The sequence below is a fragment of the Danio rerio genome, chromosome 8, assembly GCF_049306965.1.
Source record: "Danio rerio strain Tuebingen ecotype United States chromosome 8, GRCz12tu, whole genome shotgun sequence".
In the NCBI taxonomy this organism is placed as follows: domain Eukaryota; kingdom Metazoa; phylum Chordata; class Actinopteri; order Cypriniformes; family Danionidae; genus Danio; species Danio rerio.
Window position 1 is genome coordinate 61,850,001 of NC_133183.1, and position 25,092 is coordinate 61,875,092.

The 25,092-nt window shown below is 35.9% G+C and overlaps 1 protein-coding gene across 5 annotated transcripts in view; it reads right to left on the minus strand.

Moving 5' to 3' along the window:
- The window catches only part of vps13a (vacuolar protein sorting 13 homolog A), a 99,937-nt gene that overhangs the window by 17,924 nt on the left and 56,921 nt on the right, over positions 1-25,092 (minus strand). For 2 of the 5 annotated variants that reach the window (XR_012383587.1, XM_005167334.5), the window contains exons 44-60: positions 24,821-24,981; positions 24,166-24,269; positions 22,204-22,489; positions 20,034-20,444; positions 17,980-18,084; positions 16,605-16,751; positions 16,398-16,529; positions 13,669-13,802; positions 11,716-11,796; positions 9,205-9,331; positions 7,095-7,324; positions 5,932-6,085; positions 5,612-5,758; positions 5,444-5,525; positions 5,169-5,238; positions 2,620-2,734; positions 654-767 (exon numbers count right to left, since the gene is read on the minus strand). Coding sequence is in view for 3 of the 5 variants with exons in the window: in XM_005167334.5 (XP_005167391.1) it covers positions 654-767; positions 2,620-2,734; positions 5,169-5,238; positions 5,444-5,525; positions 5,612-5,758; positions 5,932-6,085; positions 7,095-7,324; positions 9,205-9,331; positions 11,716-11,796; positions 13,669-13,802; positions 16,398-16,529; positions 16,605-16,751; positions 17,980-18,084; positions 20,034-20,444; positions 22,204-22,489; positions 24,166-24,269; positions 24,821-24,981 (2,600 nt within the window). In the remaining 2 variants the exon portion in view is untranslated. Of the gene's footprint in view, positions 1-653; positions 768-2,619; positions 2,735-5,168; positions 5,239-5,443; positions 5,526-5,611; positions 5,759-5,931; positions 6,086-7,094; positions 7,325-9,204; positions 9,332-11,715; positions 11,797-13,668; positions 13,803-16,397; positions 16,548-16,604; positions 16,752-17,979; positions 18,085-20,033; positions 20,445-22,203; positions 22,490-24,150; positions 24,270-24,820; positions 24,982-25,092 lie in introns of all 5 variants that reach the window. The other 3 variants (XR_012383588.1, XM_009304309.4, NM_001118893.2) reach the window with 2 other exon arrangements.

The window sequence follows — 25,092 nt, forward strand, 5'->3', positions numbered from 1 at the left end:
TTTGTCCATTAATTAACTAATTTGTTAATTTGTTAATTAATCAATTACTTAAATAATTGGTCCATTAATTGATCGGCTGATTGATTAATTAATTGATTGATGCATTTATTTATTGATTGATTCGTTTATTTACTGACTGATTCATTCATTAATTAACCAGATTGACTCATTCATTCATAGATCAAGTGATTGAGCAATTGATTGATTGACTGATTTGCTCATTGACTTGATTCATAGATTGATTCTTTGATTGAATGGTTCATTGCTAGGTTGATTCATTCATTGACTGATTTATTAATTTATTGACTGATTCATTCATTGATCAACTAGAATGATTCATTCAAATGACTGAGAAATTGACAGATTCATTGATCTATTAATTTGTTAATTAATTAATTCATTGCATAATCTATTGCATCATTGATTAGTTGAGTCATGGATTAATTCATTGAATCACTTTTTGATTCTTAGTACAATTGTGATTGATTCATTTTTCATGTCATACTAGCCTCATTAATTTATTCATAAAGCTTTTTCTTGTATGAACTTTATAATATTTCTATATTTTGTCAAGCCAAGACTAGAGCAGGAGCTTCAGCAGTGAGCATCGGCTTTCGTCCTGGGGATTTTGGCATTATGTTTTGTCGACTGACCTTTATAGGAGAGATGTGGAAGTACTCGTAGAGGCTGATGGGAGATGTGTCTGTAGCTGAAACATGATTTAACTCAGTCTTTAGATACTCTATGTCTTTATCAAACAACTCCACCTGAAAGACAACACAACAAGAGCTCAAACACACACCACCGATCAGCAGTTCACAGAAAACCTCCATGAAAACTTTAAATAAATAAATCAATAATATGAGCGAGTTTTATCTCCATATTCTGAATTAAAACTGAAATAACTCAGACAATTTCCTCTAAATTTTACGCTTCACAATTCGGAAGCTTTTCTCAGATCTTTGATTTTTTACATCTCATCATTTTCCTTCAAATGTCATTTTTCCCCTTACATCTCACCATTTTGACTTTTTTCTTAAAACATTTCGCTTTTTAAAAAAAAATTACAAATGGAGCAATTATCATTTTGTTTTTAATGGGGTATATGCCGAAGCATGCTAATTACTTTTAATTTGCCAGTAACCTGGGTTAAGCACTTTCAGCGAACTGAATGCCATTGCAAAAACGGTGCGTTTAAGGTCTGTTTTCTGGTAAATTACATTTCCCCGCCATGTCTTTATAATATGAGCATTTATTTTACCCCAGTATATTCAATGGAGTTTCTGCCATAGCCTGCCGATTCTGACAGGTGCGTGCGAGTAAATGGCTTGTTGTCTCGTTTTACGCTTGAGCAACTAAATGAATTCCAAAGTCTGTTTGACTGATTATATTTTAATTCAATTACAACATCGATGCTGCAAAAGGAACCTGATTAAATGAAAAAAAAACTCACAATAACAGGTCACCGGAAGTGCACCAGTATGGGAACAACACTAGCTCGACATATACCCTATTCTCAATTTGAGGTTGCTTTTACACCTTTGAATCGATTCAGTTGTTCTGAAACAGGGCTTAAAATAGTTACACTGTTGCTCTTTGTTCTTGGTGCGGTTCGCTTTCACACGGCAAAGTTTCTAAAAGGACTAAAATAGCTGAACACCAAGCACATCGTTTTTCTTGTGAAATTCCCAATAAGTTGATATGTCACATGACCCACTTCCTGTTAAAAAAACAAAAGTTGAATCCAAGATGGCCGACTTCAAAATAGCCACCACCCATCTTGAAAAGTTTGATTTTACTCACTTTAAAATAGAAGTAAGTCATTACCTATGCACGATAAACGAAACAAAAAATACCAAAGCAAAAAGAACTGTTAATTATTTTAAAGCCTTAAATTTTGCTTTTTGAATAATTGTTATTGTTGTTTTTTTCTTTTTTCTTCTTCTTTTTCTTATATTGTACTTGATTGGATGTTAATATAATGTTGTTATTGCCCTTGTTTGTTCTGTGTTCTAAAATTGCAATAAAAAAAAGAAAAAAAAATCTTGAAAAGTTTGCCCCCTCACATATACTAATGTGCCAATAACAGGATATTAATATCACCAACCATTACCATTTTATTAAGGTGTATCCATATAAATGCCCCACCCTGTATAAATATAATAATTGATTAATCTATTCATTGATTTTAACTGATTAATTAATTATTTCATTCACCGATCTACTAATTAATTTATAGATTGATTCACTTATTTAATTGATTCTTTCATTTGATTCATCATTCATTCACTGATTGGTTCATTAATTCATTCATCAATCTACTCATTCAGAGATTCACTAATTGAATCATTCTCTGATACATTCATTCCATAAATACTTTATAATAAAAATGTATTAAATTATTAAATGAAAATAATTTAATAATAAAAATAATAATAAAAATCCTTACACTGATGTTAGCACTCTGACTTCAGGATTTCAGAGTATTCACAATTCAGACTTGTTTTCTTTAAACTCAAAGTTTAGACATTGCAATGGACATCTTGCAACTTTTCTCACTGATAAGTGATAGTACAGATGTTGATGTGGTACAGATGTTGATGCAGTCAGGATCCTCACCTCCTGTTCAGACGTCACAGCACTGGTGTGTTCAGCAGTGAAGAGCTCAAGTATGGCATACAGAAAGCCCAGATCCAGCCGCAGGTCCATCTCCTGAATCAACACCATAAAATATCTGCAGGAGCCAAAAAACAAATCAAAAATGACAATCAGACGTGTTTCACAGATGTTCAGAGTGAGGTGAAACATTTCTACTCTAGCCTCCATTTTCATTGAGGGGAGACGTCAAACAAATATTTAGTATTTAAAAACATGAGGAACAATACATTCATCTAAAGCATGTTTGTTAAGCTTATTAAATGAAAACCAATTGTTAATTCAGGGTAGCACGGTGGCTCAGTGGTTAACACTGTCGCCTTTTAGCAAGACGATCGCTGGTTCAAGTTCAGACTGGGCGAGCTGGCATTTCTGTGTGGAGTTTGCATGTTCTCCCCATGTTGGCGTGGGTTTCCTTCACAGGAAAAAAACCATGTGCTATAGGTGAATTGGATGAATTAAAACATATGCTGGAATAGTTGGTGGTTCATTCCGCTGTGGAAACCCCTGATAAATAAGGAACTAAGCCGAAGGAAAATGAAAATAAATTTAGGAATATGCAATATACACAAGCTGGGATCAAGAGGAATCACTTCATCAATGATTTGACTTACATTATTCAGTATTTTAACCCCTTTGCACTCTCACATACAATGCAAAAAAAAAAAAAAAGTGTGAGCGCGTTTAAATGAATGTGGTTTTCTGTGGAAGCAGGCTAACTTAACTTACATCATACCATTCGAAACAAGCAGCCGATACAGAATTTAAAGCACATCTGAGAAAGCATTTTACAGTGACCTCCAGAAATAGCCAGAGTGTGAAGTGAGGGTGTGTGTGTGGTGAACTGAATGAGGAAGTTCAGTAGTTGAAGAGCTCTTCCTGTGAGCCTGATTCGACCAAAATAGAAATGCTAGAGCAAACGATTTACCCACAGGTCATCATAATCTGTCAATGTAGCCTGCAATTGCGATAACAGTAGTTTAAAGACAGAACTTGAAATTGCTTGTATTCTGATGAATAGTGGACTCTTTTTGCAAGATTGTTATGACGCGTTTAATGATCATCGGCATCTTAAATCATTGAAATTAAAAAAAAAAAAGTAAAACATTTGTATATTTATACACTCACCGGCCACTTTATTAGGTATACCTTACTAGTACTGAGTTGGACCCCACCTTGCCTTCAGAACTGCCTTAATCCTTCATGGCATAGATTGAACAATGTGCTGGAAATATTCCTCAAAGATTTCGCTCCATATTGACATGATAGCATCAGGCAGTTGCTGCAGATTTGTCGGCTGCACATCCATGATGGGAATCTCCAGTTCCACCACATCCCAAAGGTGCTCTATTGGATTGAGATCTGGTGACTGTGGGGGCCATTTGAGTACAGTGAACTCATTGTCATGTTCAAGAAACCAGTCTGAGATGATTCGCGCTTTATGACATGGCTGCTAGAAGTAGCCATCAGAAAATGGAGAGACTGTGGTCATAAAGGGATGGACATGGTCAGCAGCAATACTCAGGTAGGCTGTGGCGTTGATGCTCAATTGGTACTAATGGACACAAAGTGTGCCAAGAAATCTCCCCCACACCATTACACCACCACAACCAGCCTGAACCGCTGATACAAGGCAGGATGGATCAATACGTTCATGTAGCTGATGTCAAATTCTGGCCCGACCATCTGAATGTGGCAGCAGAAAAATAGACTCTTCATCATGCGGATTGTAGCCTCAGTTTCCCGTTATTAGCTGACAGGAGCGGCACCCGGTGTGGTCTTCTGTTGCTGTAGCCCATCCGCCTCAAGGCTGGACGTGTTGTGTGTTCAGAGATGCTCTTCTGCAGAGCTCGGTTGTAACGAGTGCTTATTTGAGTTACTGTTGCCTTTCTATCAGCTGGAACCAGTCTGGCCATTCTCCTCTGACCTCTGGCATCAACAGGGTATTCGTGCCCACAAAGCAATTTTCTCTTATTCGGACCATTCTCTGAGATGGTTGTGCGTGAAAATCCCAGAAGATCAGCAGTTTCTGAAATACTCAGACCAGCCCGTCTGACACCAACAACCATGGCAGGTTCAAAGTCACTTAAATCACCTTTCTTCCCCATTCTGATGCACGCTTTGAACTGCAGCAGATCGTCTTGACCATGCTTGCATACTTAAATGCATTGAGTTGCTGCCATGTGATTGGCTGATTGGAAATTTGTGTTAACGAGCAGGTGGACAGGTGTACCTAATAAAGTGGCCAGTGAGTGCAAAAGCCCAGAACACACCAAGCTGATCCATGATTTATTAATACCTTAATTGAGGTATTCTGACTGTAAAGTTTTAGATATTTGATGCTTTTACAATTATTATCATTAATTTAGGAGCAACGTCATGTCTTTTGTTTTTTGTAGCTCCTTGGTCCCTGTTTTCATTGTCTTGGAAGTGCACAGACCAACACACTCAGCTTAGAGAGAACATTATGGTGGAGGAGAGAGAGAGAGAGGATACTGAAGGAAGGGACGCACTTGATGCGCAGAATGTCGGAGTGTCCTGCTGCTCTGGTGATGATGCTCACGTCAGCCAGCGGTTTTGGCTCTTTAATTCAAACAAAAAAGGAGAAAACATTTAGTCTAATGCAACAAACACCAGATTAGATGACAGTAAGTAATTAAAAGAGTTCCTACTCTTAGCCAAACGCCAAATTTTATGGCTAAAAAGCTGAACAGAAAGTGTAGTACAGTATTAATAGCGTGTCGTCAGGTTTAGGACACAGTTTAGCCTGATCGAAAGCTAGACTGACCTGAGTCCATGCTGACAGACTTTGGCGGTTTGATGGGGTAAAACACAAACGGGAATATGGCTCCTTGCAGCTGGTTTTGGATCTGATCAGTGAACAGAAGAGTTCGTCTTTTCAGCATTTTAAGCATTGATCATATTAAACTTAAGCGTACAGTGGTTACAAGCAGACCTGGATCCTGTTGATCTGGACTCTGTATGTTTTCTGGCGGGCTGAAACGCTGTACTCCACCTTCAACGCCGGCAGGAAGTTCCTTCTGAGTGGAGCATCGTAGGGCTGCATGATCCTCATGTCCACACCGTTAGCAGCAAACAACACCTGATGAACAACACACACACTATGATTAATGAAATGTCTTGTGCTTGTTGAAGCTGGCAGTATTTTGCTAAAAAAAAAATTATAAATGCAATATCACACTCTTAGCAGTGCGATGTGGCGGTATATTGCCACTGCTGGGACACTAAGCACTGCTACTCGTGTGATATTCTCACCTGGTAGTCGTTGTCCAGGTCTATGATGGTGCTGTCCACTGGGCCGTTCTCCATGTAGTCTCTGTAGTGCTGCTCCAGAACTGCTGCCTCTTTAACACTCAGAACTTTCCAGCGGCTGCGCTTCTTCGGCTTGGTTTCCCACACAACATCAGAGCTGACCAACAAACAGATATACAGTCTTCAAGACAAGCTTTTAAAAGCTTAAAAAATATCTGCAACTCTTACCAACCTCACACTAAAGAGCTCACACCAATCAAGAGAAGAGAAGCTCTCACGCTACTTTTAAGTGTCCTAATATTAAGTTGGAGGTCAGAAAGCACTGTAAGATTACACATTTAATATTGGAATCATTTTGATGCAGTTCGTTTGAATCAATTAAAGGCTTAATGTGTGTAAACTCCGCCCTTCCATAAGCCAGCTCTGCTATGATTGGTCAAATTATTCCGCATCTATTGCATGTTGTGCATTTCGTTATGCAAATGAGCTACTTTGATCATGTTGACATAGGGCATTTAGAATAGTCAAGCTTTAAATACGAAAATGATCGAGACTCTTTGGTCATTGTTGAACGAGATGCTAATGGTCTAATCTGATTCCATGATCTATGCTAAGCTAGGCTAAAGGTGCCAAACCCGTTCATTCATTTGCCATCAGTCTTAGTATGCGATATAATTACAGAATAGTCAAGCTTTAAATACGAAAATGATTGAGACTCTTTGGTCATTCTTGAGTGAGATGCTAATGGTCTAATCTGATTCCACGATTTATGCTAAGCTAAGCTAAAGGTGCCAAACCCGTTCATTCATTGACATCAGTCTTAGTATGCGATGTAATTACAGAAGATTCGAGCTTTAAATACGAAAATGATCGAGACTCTTTGGTCATTTTTGAGCGAAATGCTAATGGTCTAATCCGATTACATGACCTATGCTAAGCTAAGCTAAAGATGCCAAACCCGTTCATTCATTTTCCATCAAACTTAGTATGCGATGTAGTTACAGAAGAGTCGAGATTTAAATACGAGAAGGATCGAAACTCTTTGGTCATTTTTGAGCGAAATGCTAACGGTCTAATCCGATTCCATGATCTATGCTAAGCTAAGCTAAAAGTGCCAGTGTGATGTGATGTCCTCATCTAGAAGTAATAGTGGCACCCTGCAGTACCTGGTGATGCCAATGAAGGCCACTTCCTGGCTGGAGTTGTTGTTGACCAGCGAAATGCCCATGTTCTGCAGCAAGATGCTGATTTCTTGCTGAGCCAGCTCTATCTTCTCACTGTCGCAGATCTTCTTGAAGATGCGCTGCTCGCTGGTGAAGAGCGCCACACGCTGGAGGCCTTCATAAAACGACACCAAAAACAACTTGCCCTCCTTGTCCACATCCAGCAACTGATCCTATAGAACAAACCAGACTTTTATAGACTTTTATTTCAGCTTGATAAAGTACTTCCAACTAAAACTGAATATTGAGTAGTGGGCGGGGCTTTCATTTTTGCGCATCATTCACTAATAGCAAATTGAAGGTATTAATATGCAACTGCTATGGAAACTCTCAAGTTGACGTCAACAAAAGTACCACCACTCCAAAGATGGAAGCAAATACTCAGACTTTAATTGAAGATTTCCCAAACAAACTATTTCATTCAGTGGATTAACTTGCACAAATGTATTATTCACCTTAATAATAATAATGTGCGCTAGCAAAATAAACATACATAAAGTCTGAATTACTCCCAAGCTTATTGTGATTTAGCATTTTTTATGAGTTTTTATTTCAATACTATTTTAAAATTGGCTGTACATTTTAATTTAGTTTGTTTTATTAATGGTTTTGTTAGTTTCGTTGCTATTTTTGAACACATTTTTATGTAGTTTTTATACATTAGTAATTGTAGTTTATCAGTTGACAGAAAAATGTTGAGCAAAGCTAAATTTTGTGTTTGCATAGCTTACATAAACGCTCCTGTAAACCTCTTATATAGAAATAAAATGATAGTTTGAACAAACACTGAAAACAAAACCACACAAATGCAAAAAATAAAAGTAAAAATTATAATTCAAACTAATTTCTTCATATTAAAATTAAAACTGTTTATGTAGACAAACATGTCTAGTTTACATTTTTTATCAGATGAATAAAAGTTGGAACGTGTTTCATGTTTATATGAAAATATATATTTTTTACAGTATAAAATCCTGCCTTTGACTGATGTGTTTGGCGCCATCTACTGGTGCTTCTCTGAAAAGCCGCAGTTCACAGTGCTTCCACCGCAGAACGAGTGCTTATAAATTCTGAAAATCATTTATTTTTGCAAATTATTAGTCGATTTCAGTTTTTTTAATCAGTGACTGTTGTTTAGTTTTAGTTAATTGTTAATTTTTCACTTTAAATTCAGTTAATAAAAACGGTTTTTGACTGATAGTTTCAGTTTTAGTTTTCGTGTACTAAAATAACCTCGATTGTTTTTCTGATTATTTTGTTAACCATGCCTAGTTTACATTTTTTATCAGATGAATAAAAGATGGAACATGTTTCATGTTTATACGAAAAATATGTTTTTGTACAGTATAAAATCCTGCCATTGACTGATGTGTTTGGCGCCATCTACTGGTGCTTCTCAATAGCAGCAGTTCACAGTGCTTCCACCATAGAACGAGTGCTTATTAATCCTGAAAATCATTTATTTTGACTAATAATTTTATTTCAGTTTATTAAACAGTGACTGTTGTTTAGTTTTAGTTGATTATCTTAAATTTAGTGTAATGAAAACGTTTTTTGACCAATAGTTTTAGTTGTAGTTTTTATTTACTAAAATAATCTTAATTACTACATTATAATGCAGGTATTTTCCTAATCATGACATCGCTAATGATTGTAGTTAACGTGTGTGTGTGTGTGTGTGTGTGTGTGTGTGTGTGTGTGTGTGTGTATATATATATATATATATATATATATATATATATAAAAATACACACACACCAATGATTCGAATTGAAATAGTATACTGGGAACGTTAACTACACACACACACAAACACATATATATATATGTGTATACATATATATATACATATACATATATATATACACATACATATACATATATATATAAACATGCACGCACGCACGCACGCACACGCACACACACACACATATATATATATATATATATATATATATATATATATATATATATATATATATATATATATATATATATATATATATATATATAAAAATCAAATAATGATGAAATGTAGGTTTTCCAGTCGTACCTCTTCACTCTTGAGCTCTCCTTTGTATTTGCCCAGTTTCCAGCTGAGGATCCTGGAGCCGGTTGGTTCAGCCCAGGTGTAGTAAACCGCCTGACCTGGACTCAGTTCATCGATCTCGGCCTGAGAGCTGCCAGAATTTTGTCAGACCAAGCATCAGTAACAAACCATGAGCGAGAATCACAGTAAAACACACGGTTTTTGCTCAGCAAGGAAGCATTCATTGGTCAAAAGTGACAGTATAACTAGTGAAGTAAAGATAAGTGATGATGGGTCGCTCTGGAACGATTTGTTCATTTTGAACGAATTTTAATGATGAGCCCTTTCTGGGAGTAATTTGTTCATTTGTGCAGGTCGGGAAGAGTTTTACATATTTTTTTCCTTTCCCTTCAGGTATTTGTATGGATTTCTTCATATTATATATAATTATTATATCATCATGTATTATATTTTTTATAATGTCTGTTTTTATGATGCATTTTAGCAAAACTCACAATACAATATTTGCATTTTGCTGTGAAAAAAAGCACAAAAAATCCTGAATCCTTCATGTTTTAACATGTATAATACTAAGAAATATTTATTGGACAGCAAAACAACACCACCGATTATTATTATTATTATTATTAAATAGCATTTCCCATTTCTGTGTGGAGTTTGCATGTTCTCCCCGTGTTTGTGTGGGTTTCGTGCTCCGGTCTCCTCCACAGTCCAAACACATGTGCTATAGGGGAATTGATGGACTAAATTGGCCTAGTGTACGAGCGTGTGTGTGAATGTGAGTCTGTATGGGTGTTTCCCAGAACTAGGTTGCGGCTGGAAGGCCATCCGCTATTGTTACATTCCTGTACATTTCTTTGTGGCGTGATTATTATTTATATATTTTTTTTCTCGCTAGTCCCTCTCTCTCTGTGCTCGCTTGCTCTCTACCTCTCTCCCGCTTCCACCTATACAGTGGCTCCGATTGGCTACTGCTGCCCAGCTGTTTGCCCTGCCCCCTTGACGTCTCCAATCCAGCCGCTGCCACCGTGGCATAAAAGTGGTGACAGGACGCTACTCTGGAGGCCCTGAATTTCTGTGTTGTGCTGTGTGTCAGTGTTTTTGATATATGTCTACTGTTACAATTTGGTATCTGTCCGTTATTTGTCCTCCATTTGTCTACCGTCAGTGTCATGCGCATCTGAGGTTGGAGAGTGGGTCAGGTAAGAATGTCGTGCGACATACATTGTGCACACGTAGTTTGTATATCTCTGTATTAGATACACTAGGTAAGGGGCGTGCTCCACCCACTGTACTTTTTGTTTTCCCATCAGATATTAGCGTAGGTTAGGTAGTGCGTAATAGACGCAAAGACTTCTTTTCAATAACTTCTATTTTTTATTTTTATTTTGGATAGTTAAGGTAGAGGTTGGGCCAAAAGGATTGTTTTGTTTTATTTATTTCTATTGTTTGGACGCCGCCCGCGTCTCATTTCTCCAACTCTCCCATATCTGGTCAAACATCTTATGTCATTTGTTATCTGTGAAATTCAATGTCTCTTTGTAAATATTTAATAATCTTTCTATATAAATATTTTTTTTGGCATTCATTATTATCACTATTTTTGTAAATAAAATCACTTTATTTCATTTAGCTGGTCTTGGATTTGTCCCTCATTTATTGATATTGTGTGTTTGCTTATGTGTTTCACCCAAAGATTAATGTTACTCCTCTTCCCCTTTATTTAACATCTTTTAAATCGTAACAGCTATGCAAAACATATGCTGGATAAGTTGGCAGTTCACTCCGCCGTGGTGACCCTTGATAAATAAGGGACCTAGCCGAAGAAAAATGAATAAATCAATGAATATTTCCCTGTATTTTTCTTCAAATGCAGCCTTGGTGAGCAAAAAACACCACCACCAAAAAACATCTTACTGACAGCAAACTTTTAAGCACTGTTGTGCATTATTACAAAGAAAAATGAAAAAAGGAAAGACTATTTTAAGCAGCAGAGTTTGTTCAAAGTGTTGAGACTGTATGAAAGTCAGACACTTTCACAAGCCACACTGTGAAATTCGGAGAGATAAAGTTGAAATGATGAAGGCGCTGCAGAATTAAAAGCCCATTGTTACAAATGACAACATACAGAAACAATTAACAGCACAGGTTCCTCCATCTCCCAAAGTCACAATAGCTGAGGGAAAAAGGGAGATTTATTCATGCTCTGAATGTCAGAAGATGAGCGCAATACAGTAGTTAGGGAACGAAAACGTAGCAGGAAGAAAGCGGGTTCATTTATGTGTCTGTCCACAAGCCATAAAACAACAGCAATCATAAAAAGAGCAAATATGTGAATGTGAAACTCGCTCATACTCCAGCCTGTACTCTGTGGAAGGAAACGAGTTAAAGAAAGAAACTGTATTGCTGTTTTCCGCCCTTCACCAAACAGAGAGATGCAGAAGCAGCACAGTTTCATGCACCTCAACCAGCATCTGCTGATCTGTGAGAAAGAGTGTGTGTGTGTGTGTGTACCAGAGGGAATCAGTCTCATCCCTCATTGATAAATCCAGTATTTCATCCTGAAACCACGTCGAAGGCTTCCTCTTACTGTTGCTATGAAGAAAACAAATATGCAACAAGATAACACTTTCTAGCAACACGGATGACGTGAAAGTGATAAGAATACAAACAGATACAAGTCATTCATTTCCTGTCCACTTCATTATCAAATCATCAGGGCCGGAGTGGGACTCCTTTTCAGCCCTGGAGTTTCAAGCCTTAGACCGGCCCACCTCAGATCACGACTGCCTATATTAAAACGTCATTTTAAATTCAGTTTCTAATGACACTAACACGTCTTTTTCAAGGACACAGCTGCTTTAGAACTCGAAATGTTTTTCATAAATAGAACATTAAGGGGAGCTAAATCTCCAACACTAATCTTTAAAACATCACAATGTCCTTTCCTGCAATATCTGAATATATATTCTGTGCAAAATTCTTTATAGATATAACAAAAAAAAAAAAAACAAACAAACAAAAAAATTAAATATGCACACCTATATACAGTTGAAGTCAGAATTATTAGCACCCCTTTGAATATATATATATATATATATATATATATTTTTTTTTTAATATTTCCCAAATTATGTTTAACAGGTCAAGGAAATTTTCACAGTATGTCTGATAATATTTTTTTCCTCTGGAAAAAGTCTTATTTGTTTTATTTTGGCTAGAATAAAAGCAGTTCTTAATTTTTTAAAAACCATTTAAAGGACAAAATTATAAGCCCCTTTAAGCTATATATTTTCCGAAAGTCTACAGAACAAACCATCATTATACAATAACTTCCCTAATTACCCTAACCTGCCTAGTTAACCTAATTAATCTAGTTAAGCCTTTAAAAGTCACTTTAAGCTGAAGTGTCTTGAAAAATATCTAGTGAAATATTGTTTATTATCATCATGGCAAAGATAAAATAAATCAGTAATTAGAGATGAGTTATTAAAACTATTCTGATCATAAATGTGCTGAAAAAATCTGCTATCTGTTAAACAGGAATTGAGGAAAAAAATAAACAGGGATTTAATATTTCAGGGGGGCTAATATTTCTGACTTCAACTGTATTTATTTAAATATATATTTTTTGCATTCATTTTCATTATCGGTCCTTTAACCTCATTAATAATCCCCTCTTAAATACCTTCAGACAAAATCAAATTATTAGAAAGAGAAATAAAAAAAGGGATGCAGAAAAAATTTCACATCAGCTTTTAAAAACCTTTGAACTCCCATTGGTCTGTGGTCATGATGATGTAATGGGTAGGTGTGGCACAGAGGCTCTCCCTACTTTTATGTTCCACCCATTACCTCGGGTTAGTCTTTTGAGGTCGAGTAAAAACCTGAAATCTTTTTTGTGTTTAATTATTTTTTTTAAAGAAATCTAATTGTATAAAGTGCTATAAAGAATAATAAAACATGACTGGGGAGCAGAGCTGGAGCTGCTTCTTAATTGGGTCATACTTTACAATAAGGTTCATTAGTTAATGTTAATTAATGCATTTCATAAGATGAACAAACAATGAACAATACATTTACTACTGTATTTATTCATGTAAGTTAACGTTAGTTAATGAAAATACAGTTGTTCATTGTTAGTTCATGTTAACTCATGGTGCATTAACTAATGTTAACAAGCATGGACTCAAACGTTAATAATGCATTAGTAAATGTTCAATTATGATTAATAAATGCTGTACATGTGTTGTTCATGATTAGTTCATGTTAGTAAATGCATTAACTAATGAACCTTATTGTAAAGTGTTACCCTTAATAGTGGTTTTCTCACCTCTGCACCTTCTGTTGTGTCTTTATTTTGCCATTGAGAGAAGAGTGTAAAGGACATTTTCACATACTGAAACTTCCACTGTCTTTAACCCTGTTAATGCGAAGAAAGCTCTTATATCAGACAGTGATTCTCACCTCTGGTGGTACTGCAGCGTCTCGTCCTTAGTGTGGTTGATGAGGAGGAAGGGAGCGGCTCCATCATGATAATCAGAGAAGAGGATCACAGCTGAATGCTCTGTCAGATTCACATCCACAATGATGCCACCCAACTATAAATCAGAGGAAACACGAATGATCAAGTGTATCAGTCAGTCTGTTAATCATATTCATGAATTTGGCAGATGATTCATCCAAAATGACTTACATTGCATTAAAGGTACACGATTTACACACAATTTTCTTGCGAATCTGACCATGCACAACATATTAATATCTTTCATTATGTCTTGCTACAATCCAAACAAATGTATTACTTTTCTCTTTTACCTGTGAACTTTTGTTTTGGCTTTTATTTGAATTTAAATGCAAGAAACGCAAAACTATATACACAAAAATTCAATTTATGCTGCATTTCAGAAATTTAAGCGCTAAAATTAAGAGTCCCAATATTATCTTTGTTACACTGGCTGCCTGTTGTGGAAATATAAATTTCTATCAACTAATTCCAAATGAACAATAATCTACGTATAACTGAAAAGTTATATTCTCTGGTTTTTAATTATATAATTTCATTAACATCCCAGCTAGGAGGGACATTTAACCTTTATCTTTCTGATTACAGGCTAAGCCAAAGTAATGCAAATTGTCAGTTTCACAGCATGGGGTGTCTATTGTTTTCTCTTTTCGATCAAATGGTCAGGCGGTTTCTGTCTCCAGAACATGATGAGATTAGACCTGAGAAGCAGTTTACCCTGCCGACCACAACCCTTAATTTGCATGCTTTGTTTAGCCATATCCTCTCCTCCTAAGAACACAATATAGCCATGAAATCTTTGTCTTAATGCAGATTAATTCAGACTTGTGTGAGACTTGTGAGAGACTTGTGAAAGACCTTGCAGACTGCGGACCTCTAGTAGGCTCTTGCAGACACATAGACATCTTGAAGACGCTGTTTGACTGCAGATTAACCAACACGTCTCAATAAAGGAATTCTGCTTGTTTCGAGTCTCCTGGACTGGGTTGTCTCTTCTTTTTCACTCATTTATTTATTTATTTTTTTACAACACTGTTAAGTCCCGTATTGATAATAAAATATTCCTTCTTACCCATGAGGCTGTAGTTTCGTTCCTGTTTATCTAACCAACCTTCTGTCTCGCTACAATCCAACAAGCTCTTTAAGACCTCAAAACTCAGGGCTTCTGGTAGTACTCAGTATAGCAAAGTCCACTAAAGGAGGTCGAGCGTTTACATATATGGCTCCTAAACTCTAGAAGTTAGCCTTTTAGACGGCGGATGTAACTCAGGCTTTTGTCTAGGTTCAGCAGGAGGCAGTTCTCCAGCAGGAGAAAGTCAAAGCTGTTACTTTCTCTTTTACCTGTGAACTTTTGTTTTGGCTTTTATTTGAATTTAAATGCAAGAAAAGCAACACTAAATACACAAAAAATACAATCTATGCTGCATTTTTAAAATTTAAGAGCTACAAATTAAGAGCCATAATTTTATCTCATTACATTTGCTGCCTATTAAGTTCCGTATTGATTATAAAATATTCCTTCTTAGCCATGAGGCTCTAGTCTCGTTCCTGTTTATCTAGCCAACCTTCTGTCTTCTTACCCATGAGGCTGTAGTTTCGTTCCTGTTTATCTAACCAACCTTCTGTCTCGCTACAATCCAACAAGCTCTTTAAGATCTCAAAACTCAGGGCTTCTGGTAGAACTCAGTATAGCAAAGTCCACTAAAGGAGGTCGAGCGTTTTCATATATGGCTCCTAAACTCTAGAAGTTAGCCTTTTAGACGGCGGATGTAACTCAGGCTTTTGTCCAAGTTCAGCAGGAAGCAGTTCTCCAGCTGTTAATTTCGATTTTACCAGTGAACTTTTGTTTTGGCTTTTATTTGAATTTAAATGCAAGAAACGCAGAACTATATACACAAAAAATTCAATCTATGCTGCATTTCAGAAATTTAAGAGCTAGAATTAAGAGCCCCAATTTTATCTTTATTACACTGGCTGCCTGTTAAGTTCCATGTTGATTTTAAAATATTCCTTCTTACCTATAAGGCTCTAAATAGTCTCGCTCCTGTTTATCTAACCAACCTTCTATCTCACCACAATCCAACCTGCTCTAAGATCTCAAAACGTAGGGCTTCTGGTAGTATGCAGTATAGCAAAGTCCACTAAAGGAGGTCGAGTGTTTTTATAAATGGCTCCTAAACTCTGAAATAACCACATTTAGTTTGTGGGTGTAACGCGCGCTTTTGTCCAGGTGCAGCAGAAGGCAGAAGAAGTTTGTTGTCAAAACTGACAGCTGGAGGGGCGTGGTTAAGTATGTTAACCACGCCCCTCCAGCTGTCAGTTTTGACAACAAACAGAAATGGTGAGCAGGAGGAGTCTGTTAGGTTGTAATAACTCTCCCCAAACCCTTTTCCTGATCTTTCTGAATGAAATGCCTACTTCACCACATCCAATCACCTCGCAGTGGAAAAAAACAAGCCACGCCCACTGTTTTCTCATCTAATGTTTCTCCAGGAACTGCGTCACAGTACAAAAAACACACTTTCGCAGCTTCATGCGGACTTTAAGATGTCAAAACTCAGGGTTTCTGGTAGTACACAAAATAGCAAAGTCCACTAAAGGAGGTCGAGTGTTTTCATATATGGCTCCTAACCTCTGCAACAACCACATTTAGACGGCGGATGCAACTCACGCTTTTGTCCAGATGCAGCAGGAGGCAGTTCTCTGGCTGGTGGAAGTCAAAGGCGCGTGGTGACGACTGACTGCCCTCCACCTTCACTCTCAGCTTCTTTGAGTCTCTTTCTGGCCAGAATGGAACAGCAGCCTGAACAGAAGAACTTAAAGTCACAATTCAAAGATTTAAAGTATTTATTTAATAAAGCGAGCTGTATATCCAGACCTGTCCGGGTCGGGCTTCTGTCCAGTTCTCCTGCCCCTCCTCACAGACCCGAATCACATGTTTGGTTCTGTTCACCAGCATGTAGAATGGCAGAAAAGTCACCAAACGTGTCAAGCTGAAGCTGCTAGCATCGATCTTCACTCCCACCTAACATTAAAAAGCAGGCAGCACATATTCAGGTAAAGTCAACAAGGTATTTTGATTCTGTAATTGGACATATTTCTAAGTGGAAAAAGAAGATTTTACTTTATTTTGATGGGTTGCAAGTACATGTCAACACTACACTAATCCTAATCCTACAGTCTACTAATACTCTAATGAGAATCAGTTGGTATGTAGCTGGATTGTAACTTAAAAACAATAATATCTGAATCTGAAATACATGAAGCATCGGCTTAGATTTGATCTATAGTGAATTGATCGGATTGTTAAAGTGGTCTTTGATCCAGAGTTATTTTACGCTTTAAGCATTTATTACATTTGGAATTGAGCATTTTCAGTTGTCATTGTAATTCAAAAGTTTTAGTAATTGCATTATTTGTATATAATTGGAAAACGTCGTTATATAAAATAAATAGTATCTTTAAAACAAATAGTCGTTTTGTACAGTAAACAAAAAATAATAAAAAATTATTTGAATTAGAGGGCGAGGCAGTGACGCAGTAGGTAGTGCTGTCGCCTCACAGCAAGGTCGCTCGTTCAAACCTCGGCTCAGTCGGCGTTTCTGTGTGGAGTTTGCATGTTCTCCCTGCTTTCGCGTGGGTTTCCTCCAGGTGCTCTGGTTTCCCCCACAGTCCAAGGACACGCGGTACAGGTGAATTGGGTAGGCTAAATTGTCCCTAGTGTATGAGTGTGTGTGTGAATGTGTGTGTGTTTCCCGGAGATGGGTTACGGCTGGAAGGGCATCCGCTGCGTAAAAACTTGCTGGATAAGTTGGCGGTTCATTCCGCTGTGGCGACCCCGGATTAATAAAGGGACTAAGCCGACAAGAAAATGAATGAAGGAATGATATATGAATTAGAATGTGGTTTTTAACCCAAAGGTGCAATAGTGAATGTTGTGATTTGTGCATTTTTTTGCTCATATTTAGTTGTGTATTCAGTTGTGTATTATTTGCATGTATGCAATCCAAATGATTAGTAATTGTATTTTCTGTATGTAAAAGGAAAGCATAGTTAAATTGAAGAAATACTATCTATCATTATTTACAGTTAAACAAATGACTACTTTTTAAATTATATATATTATCATTTTTTTCAATTAGTATTTTAACCCAAAGGTGCCATATTTAATGCTGTGATTTTAATTTTGCTCCAAAAATGTCCTAAAGTAAGCTATATTAAGCTAATATTTATTTTATTTAAAGAGCTTTCACCAAGTAATCCTTCTGTCTGCCTTTGCATTTGACATCTCCGTAACTCCCGACAGTGTCGATGGAGAAATCATCTGACAGCTCACTTTCTGAGATCATCAGGCGGATCTGAAAACAGAGCAGCGACACAATCACAAACAGCCATAAACAAGCAACGGAAACTTGACAACTTTCACACAGTCAAATCCTAATATTTAATTAATTTACTTGTATCATGTTGTTTATTATATTTTGCTTGGATATACAGTAGTCAACATTTAAAGTAGATCAAAAAGTTATTTTAGTTTATTATTGATATTATTTGAAGATTTAATACAGAAAAAAACTATTAAATTAAGTAATTAAATTAAGTAATTGAATTACTTTACATATTAATACATATCTACATATTTATATATATATATATTATTATTATTTGATGGTTTAGTCAGTTTTTATTTATGTAAATTTATTATGTTTATTTATTATTTTAGCAATAATAATACTACTAATAAAAATAATACATTTACATAAATAAAAACTGACTAAACCATTAAATAATAATATTAATATATATATATTAATATGTATGTATATAACTATAAAACTAGAACTAACTATATATATATATATATATATATATATATATATATATATATATATATATATATATATATATATATATATATATATATATATATATATATAGTTATATACATACATATTTATATATTAGTATTATTAATATTATTATTTAATGGTTTAGTCAGTTTTTATTTATGTAAATGTATTATTTTATTATTAGTATTATTATTGCTATTATTATTAACTGAACGTTTAATGAAGTAAAAAAAGCATTAATCAGGAAAACCCTCAGTAAAGGATTTTTATTTATTTATTTTAATTTATTTAATTATTAAAATTATTATTATTTAAAGATTTAATAACGAAAAAAATACATATATATATTATTTTGTTTGTAATATTTGGGTTGGAATTTGTTTTAAATAAATGTATTGTTTGTTTTTAATATTTTGCTTGGATTTAGTGTTAAATATGTTTAACAATGCAAGATGATAATGCCTGTTTATTATTTTGAAGATTTAATAAAGAAAAAAGTAGTAATCAGGAAAACCCTCAATAAAGGAAAACCCCTCAGTAATGTCGGTCAGCACTTTATAAAAATACTTTATTTATTTTAATAAAAATTTTAGACTATTTTGTTTGTAATATTGTGCTTGGAAACATATAATTTTATGTTTTATTCATTTTAATTAATATAACCTTTTTTGCACTATTTTGTATTTACTGTTTGTATCTAATATTATTTCACGTTTTATTTTTATTGATTTTTTTTTACTATTTTGTTTGTAATATTCTGCTTGTATACAGAGTTAAATATGTTTGACAATGCGAGATGACAATGTCTGTTTATTATTTGAAGGTTTAATAAGGAAAAATAAAGTATTAAAAACATGAAAACCAGAAAAAAAAACATGAAAAATAATGTATTATTTAAATTTTAATTACTACTATTAACTTTTATTATCATCATTGTTATTACTTTTATTACTATTATTTGAATGCTTAATAAAAAAAAAAGTGTAATTAGGAAAACCGTCAATAATGTCAGCCAGGATTTTAAAAATGTTTTATTTATTTAAATTAATTTATTCACTAAATTGTTTTGAATATTCTGCTTGAAAATGTTTCTTTTATTTATTTTAAATAATTATTTTACTACTTTGTTTATATATAATAATAAAAGTTTTATTTAACTTTATTATTTGTTTATTTTGTTTGTAATATTCCGGTTGGATATAGTGTTAAATATGTTTAACAATGCAATATGATAATGTCTGGCTATTATTTGAAGGTTTAAAAAAATAAAAAAAGCGATAAATCAGGAAGAACCTGTCAGCCGGAATTTAACAATTAAACAATTTATTTTAATTTATTATTTGTACTATTATTATTACTATTATTTGAATGTTTAATAAACAAACAAAAAAAAAGTTAACCAGAAAAAACCCTCACTAATGTCAGCCAGACAGAAAAAACAAAACTTTCTTCCAAACCTTGTTGTTTTGCAGGAAGTTGCGTGGCTTGAAGGAGAAGAGCAGCGGCATGTCGTAATCCTTGGGGTGTTTGCGATGAATATCATCCGCCTTGTACTGCAGCAGTCGGCTTGTTTTATTCACCATCCAGTACGGCGAGTGTACGGCCAGCACAACCTGACCCTCCTCCTTCTTCACATGCATAGCGATGTCCAGCTCCGGCCGGCTCTCAGTCTCCTCCTCACGTGCGAGCGAGCGAAACTTAATGAAGCTGATCTCGTCTTGTTCACTGCTGAGGCTGTACTGAGACTCCCAGTCCTGCTGCAAGTATCCCAGCAGCCTCAGATCCAACACGGAGAAGTCCATGATGGCGGTGTGGATCTGGGATGAGTGGCCCTCCTTCAGCGACACCGAGGGGGAATCTCCGATGCCCTGTCAACAAAACAAGATACTGTTAATGACTGTTACATGCAGAAGTTAACAATATTTCATGACAATCAAATATTAAAAACGTATGTAAAGGATAAATAAAGCACATCCAGAGGGTTGTTGTTACTGCAGATTATTTCACAGATGTCTGAGATATTAGATTCTGATTGGTGAGTGGTGACAATTCAAGGTATGCTATTGCCAGATAACAACCTCTAAATAACGCAGGCTCATCTGGGTTCTTCGAATCATCTTGACCGCCAGTAAATACGTTCACATTCATATAAACACATCCATATTTAAATGTATCTGCTTGTCTGTCATGCCGCATTTTTTGACTACTTATCGATATCTTGTGAATGAATAAAATGTAGGTTAGTTTATGCTTCATTCAACTTGTTTTGGTTTCTGTCACCTTTGTGTTTTTGACTAATTGGCGTCATCTTGTGTCTGAATAATGTGCAGGTTAGTGTATACTCCATCAGCTGTTTTCATTACTGTCAGCTTTGTGTTTTTGACTGTTTGGCGCCATCTTGTGTCTGAATAATGTGCAGGTTAGTGTATACTCCATCAGCTGTTTTCATTACTGTCAGCTTTGTGTTTTTGACTGTTTGGCGCCATCTTGTGTCTGAATAATGCGCAGGTTAGTGTATACTCCATCAGCTGTTTTCATTACTGTCAGCTTTGTGTTTTTGACTGTTTGGCGCCATCTTGTGTCTGAATAATGCGCAGGTTAGTGTATACTCCATCAGCTGTTTTCATTTCTGTCAGCTTTGTATTTTTGACTGTTTTGCTCCATCTTGTGTCTGAATATTGCGGAGGTTAGTGTATACTCCATCAGCTGTGTTCCTTTTAGTTAGCTTTGCATTTAATTAAAGAACGAATAAACTATCTCAGGATAATCTTTTGTGTCTAATTTGTATGTTTTGTGCCAAGCAGCTGTGTAATAAGTGGGATAAAGTACATCCAGAATGGTTGTTTTCACTGAATAACACTCTTCAGTCACTCAGCAGTGCTCTCCTTTGCATTGAGATGCTAGTCTGTCAGGCTTTATTCTGCGATAACAACCTCCTGAATGCATTTCATCCTAAATATAACATACTTTGGAATGTCCTGACTGACCAATCAGAATCAAGTCGTGCAATACTATAGCAGTAGGCATGTATAATGATTACAGAGGACAGCAACTTGACAGCCTTGATCACACCGAACGTGTTTAAGTCGAGTGGTGGCATTTTTTAATGGTTTTCTAATGGCTGCCAGTGTTTTGAGATATGCTTATGCACCCCTCCAGGCCCCTCGTTTTAACCACATGCTGTGCCTAGTGTTTTTGCCAGTGCGCTGAAAAAATATATAAATAAAAAATAAAAATAAATAAAAAATGAAATCTCGCTACGTCAGCTGCGTCTTCTTTATTCTCCGATCAAATGAAAGCAGATCCGGGTTTTCCATTGGTGTGACATCAGTATTTGTTTTGTCGAAACGACTACAGAGACTTTTAAAGACAGAGAAGAGACTAGCGGTCGCTGTTTTGAGTTATCGGAGCTGTAAGACTTCACAAATCGTGAATATCACAATATTACCAAATGTTACGATTGTAACAATATCAACAACAGCATTCAGTGGTTGCCTAGCAACATAAAAAGCGCAGCGCACTTCTTTTTTTCTCGTCAACAAAATAAGGCAGTGCGGTGCACCTCGTGTTCTCAGAATGAAACAGCTTGTTTGGTGTGATCAGCTCTTAACAGGCCAGAACACACACCTTTAGCTTGAAAGTAATTGGGTAGGGCAGCAGGTTGCGCAGCAGGACGGTGGGCCACAAATGCAGTACGATGGGCTTATCGAACTCCTCCTCGCTGCTGTGGGACGTCACTGTGTCCGCAAGAGGAACCATGTTGACCTTCAGAATCTGGGCGCTGTCACCACGCAGATGGCAGTTTTTCTCCAGACACTTTCCGGGTTTCTGGACAACCTCAGTGTAGGTGAAGCTCTCGGAGTGCTCGTACTCTTCACCGCCATCAGGCACAGGCTGCAGACTCAGCTCAGCTCTGAACAAACACACACACACACACATCACAATACATTAAGGGCATTCTGCTGTCTCTCTTAGACCACTTCAAGATTTTATCTGTGTCAAACTTTTTTAAAGTAGAATACACAACACCAATACTACTACTACTACTACTTATAAAAATAATAATGCACATTAAGAATATTTATGTATTAAGAATAAAAGTAAAACAAGACATAATACAGGAAAATGAAATAATGACATTAAATAACAATGTAATAGTGATTACGAATATTATTTTGTTTTTATTATTAATCATAGATAGCCCTAACTAAAACAGCAAGTCTAAATTATTAGCCCCCCTGTTTATTTTTTCCCCCCATTTCTGTTTAACGGAGAGCAGATTTTTTTTCAGCACATTTCTAAACATAATAGTTTTAGTAACTCATTTCTAATAACTGATTTATTTTATCTTTGTCATGATGACAGTAAATAATATTAGATTAGATATTCTTCAAGACACTAGTATTCAGCTTAAAGTGACATTTAAAGGCTAAACTAGGTTAATTAGGGTAACTAGGCGGGTTAGGGTAATTAGGCAAGTTATTGTATAACGATCGTTTGTTCTGTAGACAGTCAAGCAAAAAAGAAAGCTGCGTCCCAAATCGCATACTTATGCACTATTCTACACCATTTTGTAGTATAATAAGTGTAAGTAGTGTGTTCACACTGAAAACTCACTCAATAATAAGTGCACTTTAATTACCCGGATGATGCACTCATTCAGCCGATATAATGAAGTGTGTAATGATGGACACTTCACGCACTCAACGACCGCAGGTTTGCTTACGTAGCGGAAGGGGCGGAGCTATCGGACGCACATGTTAAATAACTTTATTTATTTTGGATGGTGAAAGTAAAATTCTCCTACGAGAGTGATTATAGCGCCTCCCGATGGTGATTGCGGCAATACTCAGGGCAGGTATTATTTAATAATTCGGCCGTTTATTTCACTGATTTGGCAAACGTCAAACGTCATCAGGGAAATGGTTTGAATTTCCGCTTAGTAAAAAAACATTAGTGTGCCACTTGGGACAACACTACATACTTATACTATCCTGTTGAGTGTGTAAGTGCATAAGAACATAGTGCATGAGTGTATAGTGTGCCATTTGGGACGCAGCTATAGCTTAAAGGGGCTAACAATTTTGTCTCTAAAATGGTGCTTAAAAAATTTAAAACTGCTTTTATTCTAGCCGAAATAAAACAAATAAGACTTTCTCCAGAAGAAAAAATATTATCAGACATACAGTGAAAATTTCCTGAATCTGTTAAACATCATTTGAAAAATATTTAAAAAAGAACAAAAAATTCGAAGGGGGGCTAATAATTCTGACTTCAATTGTATATGTATGTGTGTGTGTGTGTGTGCGATATTTAAATAATATGCTTTATAATATTACAAGTCCTAATAACAACAACATCAACAATTATTATTTATAAAGGAATTGAAATACTACTATAACTATTACAAATTATATTAATTTAAAACGAATTATATAATAATAATAAAAATAACAACAATAACACAATCTATTATTAATTGTATTATTATTAATATTACTTAATGAGAGGTGCATCATCTAGAAAGCAAAACCAAATTCTGCTGAACATCTGAACAAAGGCAGAGATATGGACAATGCTGTAAGAGACCTGTAGGATCCCAGCGGCACACAGAACTCCTCTGTCGGCAGAGACTCGCCCAGAAACACGGATCCTTCATAAACACGGAACGGCACTGAAAAGTGGTTGATAATCTAGAAAAACAACGGCAGCACAAACAATCACGGTCAATTATACAAAATAAAACATTTATTAAATATTACAGAAAACTTTGGCACGGGATTTCCTCTCAAAATCAGAGCAGAACATGTAGACAATGTCATCTAATGTCAACGTCAAAACATTTCTGCTCTGATTTTGAGAGAAATCGGAAGGTTTGAGTGTGTATGCATGATTGATGTGTGTGTGATACAGGTGTTCAACTTTATGTCCTAAATAAATCAAATATAACCAAATACATGTGTGTGTGTGTGAGTGAGTGTGTACATGTTTTTGTGACATATCAGGACACAAATCTGTATGACACGGGTGTTACAAGAAGGTGGTGAAATGTGAGGACATTGCTGACGAGTTTTTTTTACAGAGAGTAAAACTGTACAGTTTCCTGTGAGGGTTGGGTTTAGTAGGGTGGGGTTAGGGCAATAGAAAATACAGTTTGTACAGCATGAAAACAATGGAAACCTATGTAATGTCCTCACAATTCACAAAAACAAACGTGTGTGTGTGTGTTTTAGATGATGTTCACCTGGAAGGGAGAGCGAATCTTGACATATTTGCTGCCCTCGACGGTGTAAATCTGACAGACGAAGAAGCGAGTGACGCGGGACTCGTTGTGCATGACGCTGTACATGCCCCGGCCCGTTTTGATGAGCGGGATCACACTTGCGGTCGTGTGGCCGACTGGAGCTGAGCATAAGGAAAAGAAAACAACTGAAATCAGTGTTTAGAAATTTTGCAGAATTCCTCTTCAAAATTGAGAGAGGAAGGGGGAGAGAGAGAGATTTGAGTTTCATGGAT